This window comes from Myzus persicae, unplaced genomic scaffold (assembly GCF_001856785.1).
Source record: "Myzus persicae strain clone G006 unplaced genomic scaffold, MPER_G0061.0, whole genome shotgun sequence".
In the NCBI taxonomy this organism is placed as follows: domain Eukaryota; kingdom Metazoa; phylum Arthropoda; class Insecta; order Hemiptera; family Aphididae; genus Myzus; species Myzus persicae.
Genome location: NW_019104056.1, coordinates 171,282 through 195,106, shown reverse-complemented (window position 1 = coordinate 195,106; position 23,825 = coordinate 171,282). Strand labels below are relative to the sequence as shown.

Here is a 23,825-nt window from a genome sequence, read left to right as displayed (position 1 = left end):
CACGCTTTTGGCCCGGCTGTGCACTTATATACCGGCACACTGGTGTACCTTTATAATGTCGCATACTTATCATGGGAATAATATACCAACTCGATCGTATAATAAAACGTTTCACGGTTTATGGATATCGTCGCCGCCGCCGTGCACAATCGTCGACAGCGTTTACGATCGTTGTTTTTGACAACATATTTGTCATTGTTTTTCTTATCAAACCGTCGCCCCCCTATGTGTAGGTATACACTGCAACATAGGTATACAACGCCATAACGTGTGCTAGCTAGCGCCTATGCGCAGGCCACAGTTTTAATTTTTTTTTTACTTAATAGATGTAATAATATAACGAAACGTCTGCTGCAAGGAAACGAGTTTTTGATAACGATGCAAATGTATATATATTATGTTATGTATTATCGATACACGCTCGATATCATATATTATCGAAAGATTATATTATACGGAGGGACACGAGTGCATGACCCGAACATGCGGTATATAGGACTATATAATATTATATTATCATAAATCATTATTATCATACGATATACTGACAAAACGACTATTATTACAGGTAATAGCCTACCTAAGTACAAAATGACATTCGGAATTCGATTGGTTAGGTTATCGAATAAGTAATAGGCATATTGTCATATTGACAAAGATAATAGCGATTAGCGGTACAGAATGCGAGTTTCACGTAAATCGTACAGGTGGTAAACCGACATGTGCTTAAAATATGTTATAGAGCTCATGGATACATTGACTCCAATAAACACACGTATTATTATAAGTAATGCAGCTAGGAATTCACAGTCGAGGGAAAAATTAAATGAAAAAAATTAATATTCAATTGCTATTTTGAAAAGTAAGAAAAACATACAAGCATTAAACGTTCATAATCTTTAATATAATAACTAAGATCCCATAATATAAAAAGAATCCGTACTCTAAAACTATTTCTGGTAGCAATCACGTGTTATAATAATAAATTGAGGGGACATCTAGTGTAAAATTTAAAAAACAAAGATAGGCCAGTGTTCCATTTAAAATATTTGTAAAGTATCTCATTAGATACCTCTTATAAATTTAAAATAAAATTTCATGTCATTATAGGCCACTGTTATGCTCGACCGCTCAATTATAATAGTTAGGTATACGTACACCTAACAGGAAACTGGATTTTAGAAGATTTTAGGTCATCATATTTGAAGTACTGGCACCATAGTTCCTCCTACAACAGTACTCGATACCATAATAAAAAAAAAAAAGGTCATCATATTTGAATTAATTAATTTAGAACGGCAATTCTTTTTATAATTTTTTGCGAGAATCGGATGTCGAGACACCAAAAAATTATAAGAAATATACCCTAACCTCTACTACTTAAAATCTACTATAGTGTCTACTGATATATTTAAATTTTTACTAATCACTTTTACACGATACCACGAGAAAATAAGTTTTTAATACTACCTGCATATAATATGTTTTATAATATAAAAACAGCAATTATAGGTACATTTTTCTTAATATATTGCAAATCTTTTAATATTTTTAAAATAACATTTAAAAATAAAAAATTTAAATATTATCATCAATAGAATTCTATAATATTTAAATCTCAATACTACCCACGAGTAAAATTAAATTTAAAAACTTTGCTTCACAGTTCCGTTATGCTGCAATAGGTTTAGAATAAAATTAGAGAACAATTCATTATCCTCAACTCATAACATAAATTAAACTGTGATAATATCTCGATTTGGTTAATATTACTTCAAATTTCAAAATTCAATAAACATATCTATTGTTACAATTTTTATTTTTATTTATGAATTGTATTGTGTTTTTCATTTTCCTATGGTTTTTTCTTTAAATCAAGAAATGGAATATCTATATGTTAATAATAATTAATATATTAATATACACTTAGTTTTAATTACCTACCTAACGAAGCATACTACTACTATAATACATTCGAGAATGTAGTTATAGTTAAACAAACTAGCAAATAAAGCAAAAACTATTTAACCAAAACAAAAAATACCAACTACCAAGAGTAGAGATATCTCTCAGCCTTTTTGGAAGAAACATCCAAAATATGGTCATGGGTATTGTATAGGTACAACACAATCAGTATGCGTCAATGGTCAAAACGAAGTATTACGTTTAAACTAATATTATTAACTTAAATATTTCTAGTGTAGTACCGTAGTATCCAGCATAATAAACGTATTACTATATTATAATAAACTTTACTGGAAATCTTCAAAAATTAAACTCTACCTATATTCAATAAATAGCGAATCCGAGAAATTAAAATTCCGAAGATTGAGTGATATAATAGGTATAGCAATAACTATTTCCTCGGAATGAGAGTACTTTATAATAAACTTATTAATATTGCAGGTAAAAAGTAATTATACACAGTAGTCTCGATAACTCGAATCTCAAGGGGAGAAAATAAATTTGTCTTATATATTTTTCTAGGTACCTATGTACCTCATACTCAGTTTGAAAACACTTAAAGAGGTAAAAAAAAAATTCGAGTTATCGAGACTCGACTGAAGTATTATATATTTTATTTTATTTGCGCTTGAATCAATAAATAAACACAAAACCACATGTTCTCGCGTTCATTTCGTATTTGCATTATTGTAGAATTATGAAAACTGTGTTCGTCGAGGTTGTACAACTATGCTGGCTTCAGACGATTTATAAAACCTTAAAATTTTAAAATACTTAAAATTGTAATACATAAAAATTATTTCAAAATCAATTGAAGACGATGAGATTTCTAGGTGTCTGATTGACTGGTTAGTCCTGTTAAGTTGTAGAGAACTAAACAAACATTTTCTAAGCGGCTGATAAAAACGAATTGCAGACATCATCATCGTCATCATCATAAGTGAAACAGTGGATAAAGCCCATTTGAATATGTTAATTAAATCTAAAATATGTGTATTGATCATTATTTTTAGAAAACCATTATTAAAACAATGAAACATTTTAATTTTACTATACACACGAGTACACAACTAACTTACTATATGCAATGAATGCCATGCACACACACGGACGCTTAATATATATATATTTAATAATGTTATTAAGTTTAGTGCGATGACTGATGTTAACAGCTGCAGGTGTCAAGTGGTGTGTAATGTGTAGTGCATATTATGTTCAAGTATAGTCATAACTTATACTTATTTACAGTTAAAAATCACAAAATATGGATTATTAGTTTATAAATTCTAATTATAAATGTTACAGTGAGTCGTAACACCTTTTATACAAACATGAATACCTACTATATTACATGATATCAAATGATAGTTGAAATGCAATAGATTGTTTATTAAACCTTTGTGAAACGCTTTAAAAACATAAAACCCATCAATCATCATATAGCAATCGTTTTTAGATTATAAATCATAATAATTTAAAACTTACAATAATAAATAAAGATTTCGTAAAAAACGAATGTAGTATTTTACTAGTAAAATTGTTATATTTTCGAATATATATCAACGTTGATGATATGACAAAGTATTGTTGTAATTCAAAAAACTTTATTCGACAACAATAGAAACGATAACAGGCGCAAAGTATAGGCATATAGCTGCTAAATGTTTTCCGAAGTAAATTGTCCGGAAGTTATTGTGTTAAAAATTACTCATCTTGTAAAATTACAGATATTATTCCAAGTTCTATAAACCTAGAATGTTTCTTCAACATTCTTTATAAATTAGTGAAAACATTTTTGTTCGTAATGAAACACATGTTAAAACAACAAAAAGCCGAACCAAATGGTGTGTATAATTTTCTTCTTTGAGCGAATTGAATTCATAACTAATAACTAATAAGTAATAGAACTACTGTTATATATTATTGAAGTAAATGAAAAAATGAAAAAACCACAATTTCCGGACTCTAGATATTGCTATGGTAAAGGAATAATATAAGGACAGTGGAACCTCGTTATCTCGAAGTCTCGAGGGACCGAAAAAGTATTTGACTTTTCGAAATTTCAAAACGCCGCGAGTGGTAATGAGGTAATCCCGAAATGTGCATTACATTTTAAATGAAAATTCGGTTTATATAATTGTACTGTATTTCGTTGTTATTTATATATTATATTTGATATCGATAAGATGCACATTATTGTATAGTACACCTAAGTATGAAATCAATATGCTTTTTCTGCACTATCTGCAACAGAGGCATATGCGCTTATGTATATTTGTATTATCATTCTACTCGTTCGATTGATTTATTAAATATTCGGGACGATTCTAAAAAGGAATTAATAAAAAAAAAATAATAATAACAATTCAATGACAGTTTATACGTATGCGCGGTCAAGTACGCCGCCGGATGTTTCAAGTTTCAACTATACCCGATGACCGCGACCACCGTTACAGCGTGTATGGGTGATACAGGTACCTGGGTATGTATCATTATAGAAATTATGCGATATAATATGACTAATATATATAATATTCATAATATGTGTGCAGGGCGCCCTCGCAATACTGGCGTCCTTGGATATACCCTCCTTGGCAACTAACTATATGTGTGACCTAAACAAATCGTCGATTATATTGTACGGCATTTCACGAATCGCGTTCGTTACATTCAAACGTGTGTTAAATTTTTGTTTTTTTTTTTTTTTTGTAACGGCTAAACGGATATATAATATTATTATGTCGGAAAAGGATATCGCCAGACAAGTATTGCGTGGCTACATAGACAGGGAAATCGACTTGGAAAACCAATTAAAAGAGATGTGAGTATATGATATGCAAACCATATTATTATTATATTATATAACACGCAGACATATTATTTATTATTGTTATAATGTTATTAAATAATATTGTTTATATCACCATTGATTGTAAGTACTATTTATAGTATAAATATTGTTTTTATTATAGTATTTATAATCAATCATATTAAATAAGTTTCGCGTCTCATATGTCGTGAACGTCCGATTTAAAAACGAAAAAAGATTTTTCAATGAAATTGTTATTACCTATACATATTATATGAATTAATATTTATTATTCAAAATGACAAAATATAATCGTTGAATCGTTTGATTCTTCAAACATTCCATCGACTAAATGAAATTTGTAGAACACCTGACCTATACTCTTAGACCTTAGTGCCTACATCGGGTACTGCACTACTGCCTGTATTTTAGTAAATCATCTATCGCGATATTAAGTTGAAACAATGTTTATCTGCACAGATTGAACAGGCGTAAGACGGTGGTGGTGGAAGAAGGAGACTTTTTCAAAATCCGTCGAGAACAGATGGAGAAACAGAAGAAAATTGCGAAAAAAAGGAACGAAACTTTTTTAAAAGTGGGTAACATACTAACACCGTAACGGCGTAACAGATTACTTACTATAATCGCAACCAACTCGTAATATTTTTGTGAATTTTGTAGTATACCTATAGGTACTTCAATTGTTTTAAACATTGATCACTTATACAGACACCTCATACTACCTCAGTACAATTTATACAACCTAACGGGCATTACATTACATTTGAATGATTACTAATTAGGTAAATTTGAATAAATGGCACTAAATTTAAAAATACATTTACTAATGATTAAATAAATCAAACTTTATAAAAACAAGAATTATAATCATATTTGTAGTTCGCACATTGTACTAAAAATGTCCATAAAAACGAACATATGTGTCTTTTTACCTTGGAAAGCATATAGGTAGATGCTTATAAAATCACATATAACATCATTTTTTTTATTTTGAGGTACCTGCCCAAAGGTAATTTTGAATAACGAAGGTACCTACTGCTTTCGTGTCCATTCAATTTAAATTTGTATAATAAGTACCCAGTATGTAATTGATATTAGATTTCTTAATTATATCTTTGCATGCGATTTTGGTAAAATCGATATGACTTAAAAGTACCTGCAGCATAGCATTGGTAAGTAGGTACTTACAAATTTGAAATTACAATCTTATAACAATATAGTAACTGCATGTCCGTATTTAATAATTTGTTTTTTTTACTTACTTTGTAATTCATTTAGTTATAATAGTTTGGTATGGACATATGGACCGTATGGTTAAAAAAAAAAACAATCAATATACCTACGTAATGGAAATCGGAGTATCTCTGAATTTTATAAAAATAATAAAAAGTATTAGAATTTTTTATTATTTTTGTGATGACTAAAATGAAAAATGGTTAGCAAAGTGGGTTATACCGCTCTGCTATATAGTATAGCCGAATATGTGTCTTGTGGGTCTCCGTAATGGATATTGGATGGGTTAAATTTGAATTAAATGATAAATCGTTGCACACGAAAAACAAATCTGAGCGAAGACGGTCTGTCAGTATGGCCCATATTAGATACATACGACATACCTACTAAGAATATTGTATGATATTGTTATTGCTCTTAAAGTAATTTGTTTTACTATTAATAATACAGTAGGTTGAATACATTTTTTCCGAAAATAATGCATTTAAAAATGTCAGTGTGTGTATAAAATATGATAAGATACTTTTAAAGTTTCAAGTACCCACTAAAATATAGTATTTTTAAATTACAACAAAACAACAAAAACGTTATTCTTTGTTTAAACATTTAATATCGTCCAAATTTAAACTTAAAATATCTTTAAAAGTTTTTAAAAATTGAGGTTGTATATTTATAGATTTTTTGGTCACACTATATTATGAATTACTTAAAAGAAACCTTTTTTTAAATGTTCAATCCTTATCGCTAGAAAAAATTTTTATTTTAATTCAATGTCGAAAAAATTCGAACACTCATGATCAATTAATGTGACTTTCAAGAAAACTTTTTTTTTGTTAAAGGTAGAAAAACTTATGAGGAACCTTGTATTCAATTTTCAAATTGTTTGATGATCAAAGTTTTTTTTATTGACAACAACTAAAAAAAACTTACGATAATCGAACATTTCTTATACCTCCAATAGTAATTCAAAAAGAAACCAAATATTTTGAAAATTGTACGATGTTTAGAAATTTATAATAATATAAACATTCAATACAAAAATCATGTACAAGCAAAATAAACGAAAAAACGAAATTTATATTGTAGAAAACTAGTTATGCATAAAAATATCAACCTGTTTTTTCTTATTTTTTTTCTCCCCCCGGCACTTTTGAAAACTACACCGAATTTTTAATTTTTACTTCTTGAAAGTTGAAACCACCAACTAGAAAATTGACTAAAATTGAAAATCGAAGTTTTATTGAGTATACATACAGACACATAAAAAATTAAAATTTAATTTAACACACATTATAGTAAAATCAATATATTTATCCGCTCTCCTCAGAATCTAAACTATAATTATTAAAAATGATACAAATTACAATAATGATTTAAGAGTGGGGATCGGCTAGTGGGAGCGAACAGAGGCAAAGTCTAGTAATAGTATTTTATTATGCTACTCCCAAATACCGCAAAATCAATCACAAATAAGTTAGTAACTTATTGAAACACGATTTTAAGGTGAATATTTTGTTTAGGATCTCGAACACACAACTGCCAAATTAAGAGCATCTCTAGCTTGCGACGACCTCACTGACAAAAAGTTAGACAACGAACGCAAAAAGTTTACAGATTATATCAGACAGACACGAGAACAATCTGTTTAACCTTTCAGAAAACTGTTTTTGACGTGTAAGCTGTGATATTTTATCTACAAATCAATTTATTTGTAGTATGAATTTAATAATAACATATGATTCTTTCACAAATAAAATGTAAATACCTATATTATGAAACATGTACACATTACATTATTATTTCATCATGATAGGAACCCTTTTTAGATAATGAAATAATAATACCTAAAAATCACATGTAAGTATACGATATATGAAGAAAAATTTGTAATCGATTAGAAATATAAAAGTTTCGTGTGTTGATATTGATTTATATGTTTCGTAGTTTTGTTTCTGTATAGGTACCAGTGTACCGCTCATATATTTATAAATATAGGTTACATACTTGGAAGCTGAAATTATGCAGTAACTGTGTAACGTTTTTAGTTTATATAATTTAACCTAATTTCGTATTTTTAGTAGATGGTGATTATTTTATTATAAATTATAATATCAGGTAACCTCATTGAGGTCGGTCGAATTACTCCAGAGAGAAGAATCTTAATTTTGTGAAATGTGTCTTTTTTTCTTTATCACACTCAGGTGTTGATTTAATATCTTGTAAGTTGTAATAAATTATGAAAAAGAAATGTTTAATTTGAAAAAATAGAAAAAGTAGAGGTAACCGCTCAACTGTACAGTAAAGATGTCAAGTGTACCTCGTCATTGAATAAGTCACTGCAGTAATGTTAATGTATGAGTACGTTTTAATTCGATGATAAAACATTGCATACGAAAACTAATATATTAAATCATTATAACATTACCTACGTATATATATTATATTAATATCATAAATATGATTGTGATTAACTTTTGACTGAATTTTGATTTTTGAGTCAATACTAAATTTCACTCCATAAAAAGTGTGAGTTTAAAAGAAACTAAGCTAAATATTTTGAACATTTTATTGAATGTAAAAGTTTCAAATCCCAAGGAAAATATTTTTGATTTACAACAAAAATCGTTATTCTTATCGTTTAAATATATCTAATATCGTTCAAATTTGAACTTCAATTGTCTACAAACAATTGTGTTCATACATTTTTTATTTCAGTTTGAAATACTTAAGATAAATCTTGTATTAAATTTTAAAATAAGATCAACAATTAAAAAAAAAAAAAACAGAAATTGTAAAGTAGAAAAAAATAACTCAAAAAGAGGCAAATATGCAAAATTTAAAGTTTATAAATACTCATAGACATTATTTGTGACATTACGTTCATTTTATTTTAATTCCAGTTATAGCAACTTATAGGGAACCATAGATACAATTTTCAAATTTTAGCCGATAACTTTAAAAATATTTAACTATAAAATATTTTCGCAAATTAATGTGATTTCGACGATCGAAATTGACTTTTAACTCGCATATAAAAATATTATGTGCTCAATTTGTTTTCATTTCTATAATAGTAACTTATGTGAGACCTTGTATTTAAATATTTTAGGTTTTTGATGAAGCAAAAATCTTTCTATCGACAATTAATAAAAAAAAAATTGGCTTACATTTTATTTAACACATTATAAATAGCTCAAATAGAGAAAAAATATGTTGAAAGTTATACTATTTATAGAAAATGCTGATATTACAAACATTTGGAGAAAATTTCGAGTTCCCATTTATTCGTTTTTTAAGAATAACAACGAAATCGAAAAGTTAATCGAATTTTGTTGAAAACTTATTTTTCGTGTTTACTAATTTTATTTTTTTTTATTTTTGCCGATTATTTTTTAAATTAACAACTGAGAATTTTTAATTTTGATCTTCCAAATATAGATACTAAATATACTTGAACTTACTTTTCTACCAGAAAATATATTGAAGTTAAAAAATATCAAAGCATATTTTCTGCTATAAATCGCGAAAAAAATAACGAAATTCAACCGATAGTTATCAAAAGGGTTTAATTCTTGAACCTTTTTTTTACTATGGTTATACAATATTATTGTTTGACCTTTTGCACAGGCGCACCACTGGACTATAGAGTAAAGAAACCCCAATTTACGTGTTATACGTTGTTATTGCTAGTAGTTTATTCAACATAATAAAATGTTCGGCCGTAAAGGTCACGTTTTATGTCATATTACTAGTTTAAATTATTAAATTATAAAATATTGTATATAATATAAATTGAAGAAAAACCAGTGAATCGTGATAACTGATAAAAGCTGACGCTGACGCGCACTTATAAGAGGTTTGAAATAGGCAATCATATAAAATTAAAATTTACTGCAAGTGATAATAGACATTACAGTCTCAGATCTCATTTCAGTAGCATACTATTAGGTCTGTAAAATTAGGTTTAAATTTGGAATTATTAAGTGGAAAACTGAAAATCGTTTGATTGCCTAAACATAGGTAGGTCTGATATCAGGGAAATATATTTTTCAATAATAACCCAAAAACTATTAGTTTTATCAAAAAAACGTAATCCTATACAAAATATAGTGCGTTAAATTTTCTACAAAATTAAGTCAATAAGTAATGAGTCCAATTCAAAATTATAGTTGATAATCGACGGTAAAAATTGGCGTTAATTGATTTTTTCTGCGGTTTTTTTTCAAAATTCATCAAACTTACGACAAAAAGTTAAGCTACTCAATTTGTAGAGGTTTTAATTTCACATTTAATAGTGTTAAAGTCAATAGTTTTCACTAAGAATGAAGGTTAAAAAATAGATTTTTAAATTAGACCCACTCACCCACTATATAAAGTATTGTAATTTTTAATGTAGAAATTTGTTACTAAACTTCACATAGGTCTCATCTGTATGTATAAAAAATGTTTTGCGCAAACCACAACATGTACCAGTATATCCATTATCCTTATGTAGTTATAAAAGATTAAAAAATCAAATAATTCTATCAAATGTATCTCTAGTGATCACTAAAATCTTTCTTAATATTTTATATTATTATGCATTTGGTGAAAACAATTTAAATAAAACGTTAAATATTTAAGTATAGTACCTACTTATAATATGTATAAAGTGCTATCCGCCGGAGAAATGTGTATTATACTATTATGCAGACTTTTTTTATGTACAAACCTATCAGTCTATGCGGCGCTTATATAAATGTAACAGCCTAGATATAGTCCTACGTCAATTGGTAACTTCAAGTCTACTAGTACAATAAGTATTAAACCCTAACCAAATACTGTAAAAGCATAATGCGGGACACTGTGTACTAGAAAAGTGGCAAAAGAATTGTTAGGTATCATTTCGCTCAGATTTTATATAATTATTGGCCTATAATTTGCTATATTGTTCATGTTAATCTTAAGAAGTAAAATAGGCAACTATTATATTGGAGGGGAATATAATTTTGATAAGAAATGGTTATAATATAGTTTATAATGGGTAATAGGTATTCTATAAAAAAAATTGTATCCCGTATTGTCTTAAATATACCAGCGTTACTGGTTTTCTCAAATATTTCTGAAAATTCTGAAAAAAAAATGTTCAATACAGCAATCCATTTAAGAAGATAATGATGAGCTCCTAAAACTTATAGGTAAGCACTCGTCATCTTTGAGCTTTTATATAGATAAATTTAAAGAATGTCCGGTGTTAACCACGAAATGGGATAATTCAGGACAGAACTATAAACAATAATAGAAAAACGATGCTATTATTTTAATAGTTAACTCCAGACTACCTAACCTAACGCCTACGAAAAAAATTTATCGATACGCAATATTTTGTGTTAATCTTTGTTAAGCACATTTTAAAAAGAGAAATTAACAAATTATAATTAATATAAAATAATAGGTTTGTTGAAACCAATCGTTCAATTTTATTGAAAAATTTCGAATTAAAATTAAGAAATACTTATAAATATTATATAAAAAAGAACTAAACACGATTTTTATTTATTATTAAGCACAAATAGTCAATGATGTCCCAAGTCGCACCCAATACAACGTTTTTTTAAAGGTATGAGTATCATTAGTATCAATGCTAATTCCTATGTATTATTTTAAAATTCACTTGTCAATATTTATACAAATTTTTTGTGTACAAAATTTTAAAATCATTAAAAAAAACTACGCTTCAATAAAAAACACAAAATGCTTTGTAACTGTTTTGAATTTGAATTATAACAAAAAAAAATTAATGTAAATCGTCTAGGTACCTCTATACTGCAGGTGTCGGCAACCTTTTTTGATGTTAAGGGCCAATAAACAAATACGTATAACGTTTTTCATAGGCCACAATTTGAATATAGGTACCTTATTTTATTTCAAACGAAAATTTAGTTTATTTGAGTTCATAACTGTTAGGTTTATTAATTTAACAAGGTGTCTACAAACAAACATCGTTTTAATCCGCAGCTTCAATTTTCTAGTCTATACTTATTACTTTCTTAGTTTGTGATTTTTATACAAATTTTAAATCTTACTCGCAGGCAACATAAAATTACAAAGATCAAAAATATGGAAGGTAAGAATATAATAGATATAGAATATCGACCAATGTAGTTTTTTTGATCAAAATACTGGGTGATGTCCTGTTTTTGGTATTTAAAAATGTACCAATTGCCTTTTACCAACTGTACCAGTTGCCCCACATATTATATAATACACGATTCAATATTGACCAGTAAAATAAGGAAGGTAAATACGTAAATAAAAAAAATGAATACAATAAAAGAGAAAATATAGTATTTATAATTATAATATATGACTTACAATGTAATTTGTCAAAAAATAGTATTACGGGTTGGTACTAAAATAGGGTGTATATATGAAGGCAATAGGTACACCTGGTAATTTTGTCGATTGCAATTGGTACCTTATGCTATAAATAGTTTAATGGGAATAGGTAAAAAAAAAATGTACTTTTGAGGGCAACTGGTGCACGCCCGAAGTATACACTAACCGATAGGCGATAATATTTTAAGGCAATGTTATCAATTCACTAACTAAAAAACAGAAAATTCCAATTTAATTTAAAAATAATATTGTCCGCATTTAGTGATTTACCAGAATAATAATGATACCAAGTTTAATTTATAATGTACTGATGTTTTTCTATAGTCCTGGTGGATAGCATTTCAAATATTAATATAATCAGAGATTAGAGCCCATAATTAAAAGATTAAAGCTTAAGTACGACATACCATAGAACAATAAGAGTAATATTGTTACCCAGGGTCCAAGAAAAAATAAACGGATAAACCTTAGACTAATGAACATGTAGTTCTATCAACATTCAAGTCATCGAAGGCAGAAGTTTAATGTTAATAATGACAATACATTTTATTGTTAGACTTCTCCAAAATCTGATAATTTTAGAATACATTCATTTATTGTTTAATCAGAGGTACGATTCATATTATTTAATAAATTTGGATGAACATTTTGCTTAACCAGATACCTAAACATAATGATCTGTCTTCTGAGTACTAAGTTTGTGAAGCCTTAAAGATGTTGTTATTAATGATTTATTAATTAATATAATTATAAAAACAGATAATACTGTAATTTTAATTTCAATAAAGTTGATTAATCAAATTAAAAAATAAAATTAAGTATAAATATTTGATAATTTAATTTAATTTAAGCAAATAGTGTACATAATATAGCTTTGATAATAAAACTCAAATAAATTATATTAAATTTAATGTATGGAAAAAAAATTATAATATTTAAAAAAAAAATTTATTTTTTATGAAATAAATTACTGTGTTGATGAATAGGTAAAAAAAATATCACTGAGATGCAGGGCCATTCAAACATACTCTAAATTCTTAAATGACTATACATTGAATGACCCTGCATATATCTTTTTAATTTAAATTAATTTTCTGTTAACATTGAATTGGTGGATGTACTTTGAAGTATTCATAATCCCACATTGAAATATAAATTGAGTATTATTACATTTTATTTTAAGTATGGAAAAATATCCAACCCGTAGTTGAACATCTTGCTATATATTGCAGCTCACCGGAATGTAATTCATATTGATATTCTGTAAAAACGTAAAAATTATAAATTTTTAAATATATATTATGATTTGTCTAAGACAATTTTTTACTATAACCTAATCTGTAGTAAAAATCACTAATAAATACAATGTAATTTTCTATAAATCATATATATTAGTCTCTGGGAAATCATTGACTAATGCATGATTATTGTATTACATACAATTATCATGGTAAAGGCATGTTAACTAGTATAAGTACTCTTCACCCATCCAACCATTATATTATTTATTGTGTACAACAAAATCATATTCAAAGCATCTTAAAACTATAATTGATTTACATCAATTAATTAACTAGTTATGAACATATAGTTTTTGATGAATAAAGTTTGAGGATAAAATTCAATTAATACAATTGTTATAATAATCCAGTGTGAGTATACATGCATTTGGTATAAAATGTATTTTCATATTTTGAGAACTCGATCTTGTAACAAATGTTACCCTAGAGCTGGGGTTGCCAGATTCTCAAGCAGTTATTCTCGTATTGTGACTACCAAATTCTTGTAGTTTTAGTCAGGGGCGGACTGGGCCACTGTGCAATTGTACATTGGGAGGGTATCATATAATGTACCCCGAGCTGGCACAAAATAATCCACCTGGTATAATATTATTATTGTTGACGATTTTTTTAGGACCTCTCCTATTTAGAATACCTTAGTAGTAGACCAACATAATCCACTCCGCTCGACTCAACCTTAAATGCTTATAAGTTATAACAATATAGGGTCCGTACTTTAATGCAAAATGCATTATTTTTTGGGAAGTCAACGGCAATGCTTTTCAAGTATAAAGTCCTTTTCATACTAGTACATCAAAGAATTTAAAACTATTAAACTTTTATTTTGCATTTTTACCAGCTTTGGTGTTTTTTGAGCAATTATTATTTCAGTTTAAAAGTAATTTTTGTTAATTTTTAGTACACATTTATATATAATATAAATACATTTTTATATTTTAGAATAAATTTAATTGATAATTTCCAAAATGTTCCAATACAAGAATGTAACCATTCATAATTAGTAGGTTGTACTATTTATGATTTTACAAACTCTAATCAGTAACAACTAATTGGTTAGTTGGTGTTACATCGTAATTACGTTTATATCGTTAAGTTTATATTTTTGTGTATACTCAAGAATTGTAAAAACAATATTTTTGGTCATTTTTAAGGCGATTATTGCGGTTAAAATACATTTTTTGGGGCATTGTAGTTTTGGTAATATCTATGATTTATAATTTAAAGTACAATTGATGTAACAAAAAATTAATATTACTTCAAATAAATTTTAATATTAATAATATTTGTCCCTAGTTTATTATGGTGATTGGTGAGTAACTGGAATTCAAAAATAAAGTACCAAAGTCTAAAAGTTTAGTTTGTAATAGTATAGGGCCGATCATTTCTCAATAATAGTGGGCCGAATGGGTCTCAGTCCACCCCTGGTACTGTGGTAAATTTAATTAGAAGACCGATTTATGATAATTTGTGTAATAGTTTAGGTCTGTCAGTTTATGAATTGAGAAATTTACTACATAATGATACGCTAACATTTATGATAATTATAATTTATTTTAAGTAAAATTACATTAATGTGTATTAAAAAATTATACTGATTAAATTATGTAATATGTTTTACATTTAAAACAAATGTTTTTATTTGTGTGTTTTTTTTTTTTTAAAGTACTTCATTATAAATTTGGCATTTTAGAAAAAATAAAATGTTCAACGCGATCAATATTAGACATAGCCACTTCGCTTCCTTTTAATGTTGGGAGATAACGTCTTAGAATTTTGATAGCATTAATTGCATTGGATAATGTTTCATTTTGGCCAGCATCAGAATCTTCATCACTATCATTATCTTCATCAATAACATCTTCTTCAGCAATATTCACTAAGTCTTTACTATCTAGAACATATTTGTGCTCTGTGGTCATTATATTTTTGTTGTCTCTACTGTCTTTTTTTAAATGTGTTGAAGTGTTGTTTATCGATTCCATCGGTTCATTAGCAGTATTGTCAATTACTTTATTAGAACAACATTCAAATCCAGCTTTTTTAAAACATTCAGCAATTACCTGGGGCTGTATGCTGCTCCATGCTGCAGTTATATGACGTAATGCATCTAATATATTAAGCTGCTTAGTGTCTGAATTTTTTAAGACATTTAAATAGTGCTTTTCATAGTATTGTTTTAAGGCATTAATCACACCTAAATTCATAGGTTGAAGATCCTTGGTAATGTATGGTGGAAAAATTGCTAATTCCACATTTTTCAATTCAATATCTTTTTGAATAGTTGAAGTATTGTTTACAATAAGTAAAATTTTACGGTTATTTTTTATCATAGTTTGGTCTAAGTTTTGGACCCAAAAACCGAAATGCTTATTTGTCATCGATGTGGTTTTTTTTACAGAATACTCACATGGGAAAGATTTGTTATCAATGAAACATTTAGGTTTCAATGGTTTTCCAGTAACAAGTGGATTCAATTTTTCTGTTCCATCAGAATTAGCACAGATTAGTACTTTGAGTAATTCTCTGCTAATTTTACTTTTAAGACGTGTTTGGACGCGTACAATATTTTTAAAACCAAGTAATTCGTTGGACGTTAGTTTATAACACAACTCAAATTCAGTAGCATTAAAAATGTCTTTTGAAGCATATTTTTCTGTAAGTTTAGGTAAAATGTTCAAAAACCAAAAATGTTCATCCTCGTCATTTGCTGGTTCAGATTTTCTACTAACTGAGCGAAAACGAATTACATTCCGTTTCTTAAATCGATCCAACCATCCGTTTGTTGCTTTGAAATCTGTGATTTTTAATGTTTTCGCAATTTTTAAGGCTTTACGTTGAGTAATAGGACCATTAACAGGAGCAGAATTAGCATGCATTTCGTTAATCCACTGTATCAGAATTTGTTCAAGATCATAATATTTTCCATGTTTTATTTTCTTCCGCTTGTTTGATCCTTCATTAGCACATTTTAGTATTTCTTTTCTTTTGACAATAATAGTTCGTAGAGTTGACTCGGATATATTTAGTGATTCAGCTACCTTTGTTTTTTCTAATAAAGGATTACAGTCATATTCGTGCAAAATTGACAACTTCTCGGTAAGACTAAGCGCCTTACGTGATATTTTTAAAGTCATTATGTTATAACACTTACTCAAACAAATAACAACAAATGAAGGTTTTATACTGACTCACAAAACATATAAAAACAGGTACTGGGGGAACACATTTATGATTCAAAATATATAAAATAACAATATTATCATGTAGGGACTAAAAAATGTAGTAAGTTTTAACATTATTAAGATAATAATAACTAAATGTGCGTTTTATGTGGGATCAAAGTATTACAACAAATAGGCATATTAAACTAAATACTGGAACACAATTGTGTATAAACTTGCAACCTAAAATAAAAAACTAAAAAGTAATAAGAATAATATATTATTTAAAAAAAGTTATGATATACTTACAATAAAAAATTATTTTGATGGGAAATTTGCCGTGACGTAATGGTAGAGAACAACTAGAAGAAATAAGCCGACACCCAACACATTGGCAAATACAGCTAATTGAACGTCTGTAATCATTCTAAAATTTTTAAATTTTAAATAAAAACTATACTTTTAACAAAATACCTATTTTATAATATACTAGCTGACCCGACAATGCTTCTCTATTACAAGATTTCTCAGATATTAATTTCCTATTTATTTTCTAGATGCTAAATAATTATTTTTATTTTAGACCACATTTAGTCACGTCTCCGTGGTAATGTAGCCATATAAATTTAGCGCCACCGCCGAGGATACTTCATAATGTTGAAAAAAAATTATATCCCTTGTGTCAATAGAAAATTGATGCTTATTGCAACTTTCTTTATTTAATAGATTTAATGTATGAAGCGCTAAAATTAGAGTTTGTGGACATAAATTTTGATAGATGGAACAAAAGATATGAATTACTCCAGTATTTTAATAATTCAAAGACTTGAAAAATTTCTTTGTAAACTACGTTATCAACTTTTTCTGGATAGGGGGCAAAAATATACAAATTAAATTTGGATGTCACACATAACAGGACGACGTATAGTTGACCGTGAGAAAAACATTGGTAAGATATTATGTTATATTATATAATATAATATTATTTTTATATTTATATTATTACATTGGTAGCATATTATATTATATTATACAATTATTATCGTACCCCACGCTACGTAAATACTCTATATGGATAATATTTTTTATCTTGACAGGGTTCGCCGATGAGCGGCTATAAGTGCAAATCAATCATCTTAACAAGCAATTTGCAAAATTTCGACTAGTTATTAGTTATTTTTACCAATAACTAATGTAACAGCATTGATTATCATAAGATCAAATTACTTAATTATTCTAATATCAATCTTAATTAGTAGATAATACATCAAGTATTAACATTTAAGTTGAGATTTTTTTAAAGAAAAACATTTTTAAATCAGTAATGAATCATAATATTTTTTAATGAATAATCCTACTCATAACTTTACAACCATTTAAAAATATGTAGATTAGTTTCCACACAATTTAACCAAAGTAACCTTCCACATTAGTGACTGTAGACTAGAGAGAGAGAGACCAGTAATAACAGAATATAATTATTAATTAGGTACTACATGTCTTGGCTGGCTGGTCATACTTAGATCGAAATGTGATACGACCACGACACATTGCAAAAAAAGTTTATATTCTGTATTTAACGAAATAACATTCTAAAATTCAATTTCAAAATACAAATTTATCTTGAAAGTCCTTACTTCCTAACTAGTATTTTGAGAAAATGCAAAAAATAAACATAAATCGGACGACCAAATACTTACATCGGACAGTGGCGCGTCTCGTATTTGTTCGCAACTCCAGATGATCGACAATTCAGAAATTCAATTTCGGCGGAAATCTTTTACCTGGCCAAACACACAAGCTTCAAGTTGGCGTCCGGTGTACTCAGTGTCTCGCTGTTTCAGTAACGGTAATAGACAACCGGTATCCATACAACAATTGTAAAATAAATTAGGAATGATATAGAAAATTAAAAAAAGGTTTTCAACATTACATTGTTGTCGTGTTAAAGTTAAACGTTGATGAGTGATGACGGAGCCGGATTTGATAAGATCACTGCCAGTCCTGGAATAAAAAAATATAACATGGAAACTGCTTATCACCACCACATCTCTTATCAATCACATTAACAACCACGACCATGTGCGCGAGCGCGACGTGCACGACTATTTTCTTATTATTAGTTTGAAAATTCTTCGGTTTCAATTTTTTCGCGAATGCATCGTCCATCAGCCGTCCCCCATGAATTCTAATATGAAAGTACCAAAGGGCTAAGACACTCGTCTATTTGATTATTGACTATAACTAAAATGTACAATATACAATATTCATTAATTTTTGAAATGTTGATATTTTAATGATTTTTAGTGTATCTTAAATGTATTATACGTTTTTACGTTGAATAGAATTGTAAGCTATGGATCATCTGCATAAAATATTGGACGACACTCCTGGTCATGTCCGACCAGGGAATCAAGTTGATGCAGATTCATTTTTATCTGCTCGCAATCAAGAAATACAAGCTTTGCTTAAAGAAATACGTAAGTCATGCAATTAAATCATAGCTCATAACTTAGCTTTTAGCTTGTACATACCTTAGGGCTATAGAACATCTAATTTGTATGCAATTATATTGAAAATAACACTTATTAGTCAAAGCAAAATTAAATTTCAAATACTAATCTTTAAGTACCTACTAAAAAAATTGTGTTTTTATTTTAAATCATTTTTTTTTGCTAATATATGTTCATATTAACTCACTAGCTTTATATCTATTGGTTATTTTTTAGAGACCCCAAAAAAGTGCAATAAAATGATATTTCAACGTCTTCCAAAAAAAATGCGCCGTCGAGTCATGAGCACAACTGTTAAAAGAATGCCTAAAGATTTAAGAGCTGCTCATAAAAAATCTGTACTAAAAATAAAGAACTTCGAAATTAATCATATCATATTCAACTTTTTGTTTAAATATTATTTAGATTGAAAAGCAAATCAATAAACATGTGAGGCGTAGAAAAGATTATAGGCGCAAACCCAAAAGTCGTCGATTGGATTACTTGAGACGTCAAAAAAATGGAAAATGGCTGGAAACTCATGTGTGGTTCGCAAAACGGTTTCATATTGTACTTAAGGATGGATATAAATTACCTAAAAGCTCGCATGATAAAACTTATCGAGCCTGTTACAGAGCTATTGGAAATCACTGTTTAGCTCAAGTAAAATACCAATATAACATAAACCTATATAATTTTTGTAATGTACTTATGTTTGTTATTTTATTAATTTAGGATGTATCTTACATCAGTTGTATTGAACTAAAAGGACCCTATAATCAAATAATAGAAGGTTTAATGCTCCATGTTAATCAAGATTGTGGCCGTACATTTAAAGCTAAGTGTTATGAACAAGGAACTAGAGAAGGATCAATTTGCATGTATAAAAATGGTGCTTATCCTCACGGAGCTATTGGTAGGGTGTCGTTTATTTGGGATACTTGTGTTCAAGACAAAATAAGAGCCATTTGGATTTGGGCAGAACCTTCGATTTATACACAATTAGCAAAAGAATTACAAGCTACATTTAATTTAAAGCAAAATGACTTTGATATTTTAGAGTCTGAACCTCCAGTTCTAAAAAAGCCTAAACTCTTAGAAATTATAAAAAATTCAAAGAATGCTGCAACTCCTGCAGTACTAAATCCTACTTTTGTTAATAGTGCTATGAAAATGACTTTATTAAAAGGTTCTTTGAATAGACTGAGACTGACAGGACCTTTGTCAAATAGTGTTTTGAGTCGTGTACTATATCCTGCAAATTTGGTGAATTCAAAAAATGTTAATGAAAACTGGTGGTCATCCCATTTGAAAAATTTGAAAAATTCTACTGATATCCAAACAAAACTTTGGGAATCTTTAAATGGAGCTGATAGACCAGAGTCATATCCATCAAATTGTGTGGTTGGATTTCATACTATTGATCCAAGGCTGGTATTTCCAATGAAAAGAACAAAAGCTTTGCCCATTTCAAAAGGTTTTTAAATTTTTATTTATATACTTATGAAATGAATATAAAAATAATTTGATTTGGATAAAAATGTTTGTTTTTAGATTTTCTGCTAGATGAAGACTATTCTTTGAAGCTTCCCACTATAGCAAGTGTTTCTAAAATTTGGGATACACAGGTTCGAGATTGGTCATGGCAGAATAAGATGCCTAATTGTGAAATTAATATGTTACGTAGTAATTGTGTTATTAATGGAAATGACAAAATTGCATTGGACAAACACTCTATGTCAATTATACCAATTCTTTTAATTCAACGACCTGGGCAATTCCATCCAATTACTAGACCAGGTTATATAATTAAAATGATTATTTGTTACTGTAAATTTATTTAACCAAAAACTGATTTTTGTTTTAGGTTACGGTAGTGGCTGGGATATTGTCTTACCAGCTGGATGGGCGATGCCATTTTGGTTAGGTCTAATTATGAACGGATGTCAACCTGGAGGACTAAGAGAAACTACAACCATGATACTAGAACGATGTTTGCCAAGACCAGACGAACCAGATACTGATGCTGGAAACCTGAGAGCTATGTTAGAAAAAGAAGAAGCAATGAAAAAACACTTTAAACTTCCTCCACAAATGCGAGTGAATTACATAAAGTTAGGTTTTCAGACTCCATTTCACTGTCCTTGGGACATTATTTGTAAAGAATGGATGTTAAACTCTAATAATAAATTTGTATTGCGAAATATCAAAGAATTAACTCAACTACAAAATTTAACTTTAAATTTAAAAGGAAAAATTAATGTGGACAATTTAAAGTCTGAATTTGCTGACTTACAATCTTGTTTAGTACCCATTAGGGTTGAATTGTCGCACAAAGGCATTCTGAAACCTAATTCACATGTGTGTTTACCAACTCTTGATGATTTAAACAACATTGGGGACAAATCTAACATGGGTCCTTTAGAAAAAATTCACAAAGATTTGAATGCTTTCAAGCGTAAGATCTATCGTTTGGAACATAAAAAACTCTTGAGATCCCTAAGACGTAAACGTGTATTAGAAAAGAAAAACAGAAACATTCTCTGCAAACGATTTAAACGGAAGGTGTCCCCAACATCTCAAATAGTCAAGGAATATTTGAGTCAAATGAAAAAGTTGTGGATTCCTGAAGAACAAACGCCTTTAAAGCACAGTTGCAGTCGTGTAATTTTGGGTTTCTCATGCAATAGTCATTTTAGCTTTACCAATTCCAAATACGTTGGTATTGGTTACATGCCTGGCCCTGCACTGTTGGAGTTGTTTAATCTCTGGTCAGAATCTAAAATAAATTTACCATATGTACTTGTCCGAAATCCCAGTACTAATCAGTTTAGATATGCTTTTCTAAGTATAACAATTTAACATAGAAAAAAATATAACGCATCTCTTTAATTATGTATTTTTAATAAAATGTTTAAATCAATTTAACTATGTATAAAATAAATATAAAGATATATAATTTATTTTATGTTTTGCCATTTTATCATCCATAATACTAAAACTGTATCAATAATCCTACATTAACGTTTAGAATTTAACTTGCTTGCAGACTTTTCGAGGGGGGAAGGTTTTAGTGTGCCACAGATGTATGTAATGTAGATGATAATAACTATAATACATCAACATAACTGGGAGGAGAAGTCTGTCAAAAAGTTTTGCCAGTATAAAAAGCCAATATTTCTTTGAAGTGTAAAATGTAAATAGAGCAGTTAAAAAAATATTTACCTTATGTCTAGACTCTAGTTGAATTAACTTTATTCACAGTAGACAACATTTGTTCAATTTCAGTAGAAGGTATTCCACAAGTGTTTGTTGTCATCCAAAAATTGTGGTCAGCAGAAAAGTTAGAAGTATTGACGAAAATGGCAATTTAGTTCCCTAGTCAAGCTTACTTTACAGTGAAAGATCAATTTTATAATGACATTCAAGTTTTCTCTGAAATCAACATTAATATTTTCATTTGATAAATATAGGCAGCAAGTAATTAGTGGCATTGAGAAACTTTGAGACATATTTGAATGCATGTGATTGGTAGGTTGTTGTTAAATCGTAAACTCACTATTATATTATTCATGTAGAAACAATTTTCTAGTAATCCTAAAGTGCATAAAGATTATTAATCATACAGCAACCAATGGATTTATTGTTTCACATAAATTGTATGAGTTGGATAAAATGGACCAATCTTTAACAAAACTGTCTAATGAATTCAACAATGTTGTATTATTCCAATTGAAATAATGTTAATTTTATAATTTAATATTAATAACTTTCAAAGAATTAGCAATTATTGTTATTTTTTTTTAAAAAAAAGGTTATTATTTTGATTCCGTTTGATACTGGTATATTTTATAAAATGTGATCACCATGTATACTAACACATCATTATAGATGCAAAATAAAGTTCTAATTCTATAATCAGTAATATGTGTAGGTAGACATTTTGTAGGATATCCTTAATTATTTATTATGTTGTAGTTAATGCCGTTCATTATAAATAACATCAAGTCATAACAAAAGACTTACTATGATTCACTTTTTAGTTTTTTCTATTACTGTATTAAGCAATATAATTATAATAATAACGTGAGCAATAAATTAATACAATTCAAAAATAAAACTTTTATCCTAACATACATTTGTCAATTACTTGACCTTTTGAAAATAGTTAACACATTTAACTGAAATTGTACTATTTTATAAAAGGCATATACAATCTAAATTAGTAAGCTCAAAACCCCAAATATAAAACAAGGTGAATATACATTTTAAATCATTAAAAACAGAAATACTAACAGTACAACATTATTGTTAAAAGCACTTGTTACAAAATTATATAAATAATAATAATTTTATTTCTATAAAATTATCTTTTAAATAATATGTTATATATTCATACAGTCGAATGCTGGTTAATTTTATTAAGCATCCACCCAGAGCCTCAAAAATAAATACATTTAGTTGC

General features: G+C 28.2%; 3 protein-coding genes across 6 annotated transcripts; 2 read left to right on the top strand and 1 right to left on the bottom strand.

Annotated features, from left to right (window-relative positions):
• The first annotated feature begins 1,929 nt into the window (after nt 1-1,929).
• LOC111038184 lies at nt 1,930-8,583 on the top strand. The gene is made up of 4 exons (XM_022321177.1): nt 1,930-4,447; nt 4,518-4,786; nt 5,255-5,369; nt 7,549-8,583. Exons 1-4 carry the CDS (start codon nt 4,400-4,402, stop codon nt 7,675-7,677), a joined length of 561 nt encoding a protein of 186 aa, XP_022176869.1. The 5' UTR covers nt 1,930-4,399; the 3' UTR covers nt 7,678-8,583.
• A 4,330-nt stretch (nt 8,584-12,913) lies between these two features.
• LOC111038181 (tigger transposable element-derived protein 4-like) lies at nt 12,914-18,842 on the bottom strand. 2 transcript variants are annotated; one of them, XR_002604949.1, is made up of 3 exons: nt 18,569-18,816; nt 17,178-17,295; nt 12,914-13,667 (listed from the first exon to the last, which is right to left on the bottom strand). XR_002604949.1 is itself a non-coding variant. In XM_022321173.1 (3 exons), the coding sequence occupies exon 3, from the start codon at nt 16,839-16,841 to the stop codon at nt 15,378-15,380; it is 1,464 nt and encodes a 487-aa protein (XP_022176865.1). In that variant the 5' UTR covers nt 16,842-17,111; nt 17,178-17,295; nt 18,569-18,842; the 3' UTR covers nt 15,354-15,377. The 2 variants fall into 2 exon arrangements, 1 of the variants encoding a protein (XP_022176865.1); XM_022321173.1 differs by lacking the exon at nt 12,914-13,667 and adding an exon at nt 15,354-17,111 and having other exon boundaries at nt 18,569-18,842.
• Nucleotides 18,843-18,963: 121 nt separating this feature from the next.
• Nucleotides 18,964-22,299, top strand: LOC111038179 (ribonucleases P/MRP protein subunit POP1). 3 transcript variants are annotated; one of them, XM_022321170.1, is made up of 7 exons: nt 18,964-19,119; nt 19,214-19,348; nt 19,598-19,719; nt 19,787-20,023; nt 20,096-20,837; nt 20,915-21,160; nt 21,228-22,222. In XM_022321170.1, exons 2-7 carry the CDS (start codon nt 19,225-19,227, stop codon nt 22,220-22,222), a joined length of 2,466 nt encoding a protein of 821 aa, XP_022176862.1. In that variant the 5' UTR covers nt 18,964-19,119; nt 19,214-19,224. The 3 variants fall into 3 exon arrangements, with proteins under 3 accessions (XP_022176862.1, XP_022176863.1, XP_022176864.1); XM_022321171.1 differs by having other exon boundaries at nt 19,176-19,348; XM_022321172.1 differs by having other exon boundaries at nt 18,964-19,348; nt 21,228-22,299.
• The last annotated feature ends 1,526 nt before the right edge of the window (nt 22,300-23,825 follow it).

What these genes read in the sequence shown, in the direction of transcription:
- LOC111038181 (XM_022321173.1), bottom strand. Translation starts at nt 16,841, where the DNA reads ATGACTTTAAAAATATCACGTAAGGCGCTTAGTCTTACCGAGAAGTTG.
- LOC111038179 (XM_022321172.1), top strand. Translation starts at nt 19,225, where the DNA reads ATGGATCATCTGCATAAAATATTGGACGACACTCCTGGTCATGTCCGA. An exon ending in GAGCTGCTCATAAAAAATCT is followed by an intron (nt 19,720 to 19,786) that starts GTACTAAAAATA and finishes AATATTATTTAG; the next exon opens with ATTGAAAAGCAAATCAATAA. An exon ending in CCATCCAATTACTAGACCAG is followed by an intron (nt 21,161 to 21,227) that starts GTTATATAATTA and finishes TTTTTGTTTTAG; the next exon opens with GTTACGGTAGTGGCTGGGAT.
- LOC111038184 (XM_022321177.1), top strand. Translation starts at nt 4,400, where the DNA reads ATGACCGCGACCACCGTTACAGCGTGTATGGGTGATACAGGTACCTGG. An exon ending in TGGGTGATACAGGTACCTGG is followed by an intron (nt 4,448 to 4,517) that starts GTATGTATCATT and finishes ATATGTGTGCAG; the next exon opens with GGCGCCCTCGCAATACTGGC. An exon ending in GAAAACCAATTAAAAGAGAT is followed by an intron (nt 4,787 to 5,254) that starts GTGAGTATATGA and finishes TTATCTGCACAG; the next exon opens with ATTGAACAGGCGTAAGACGG.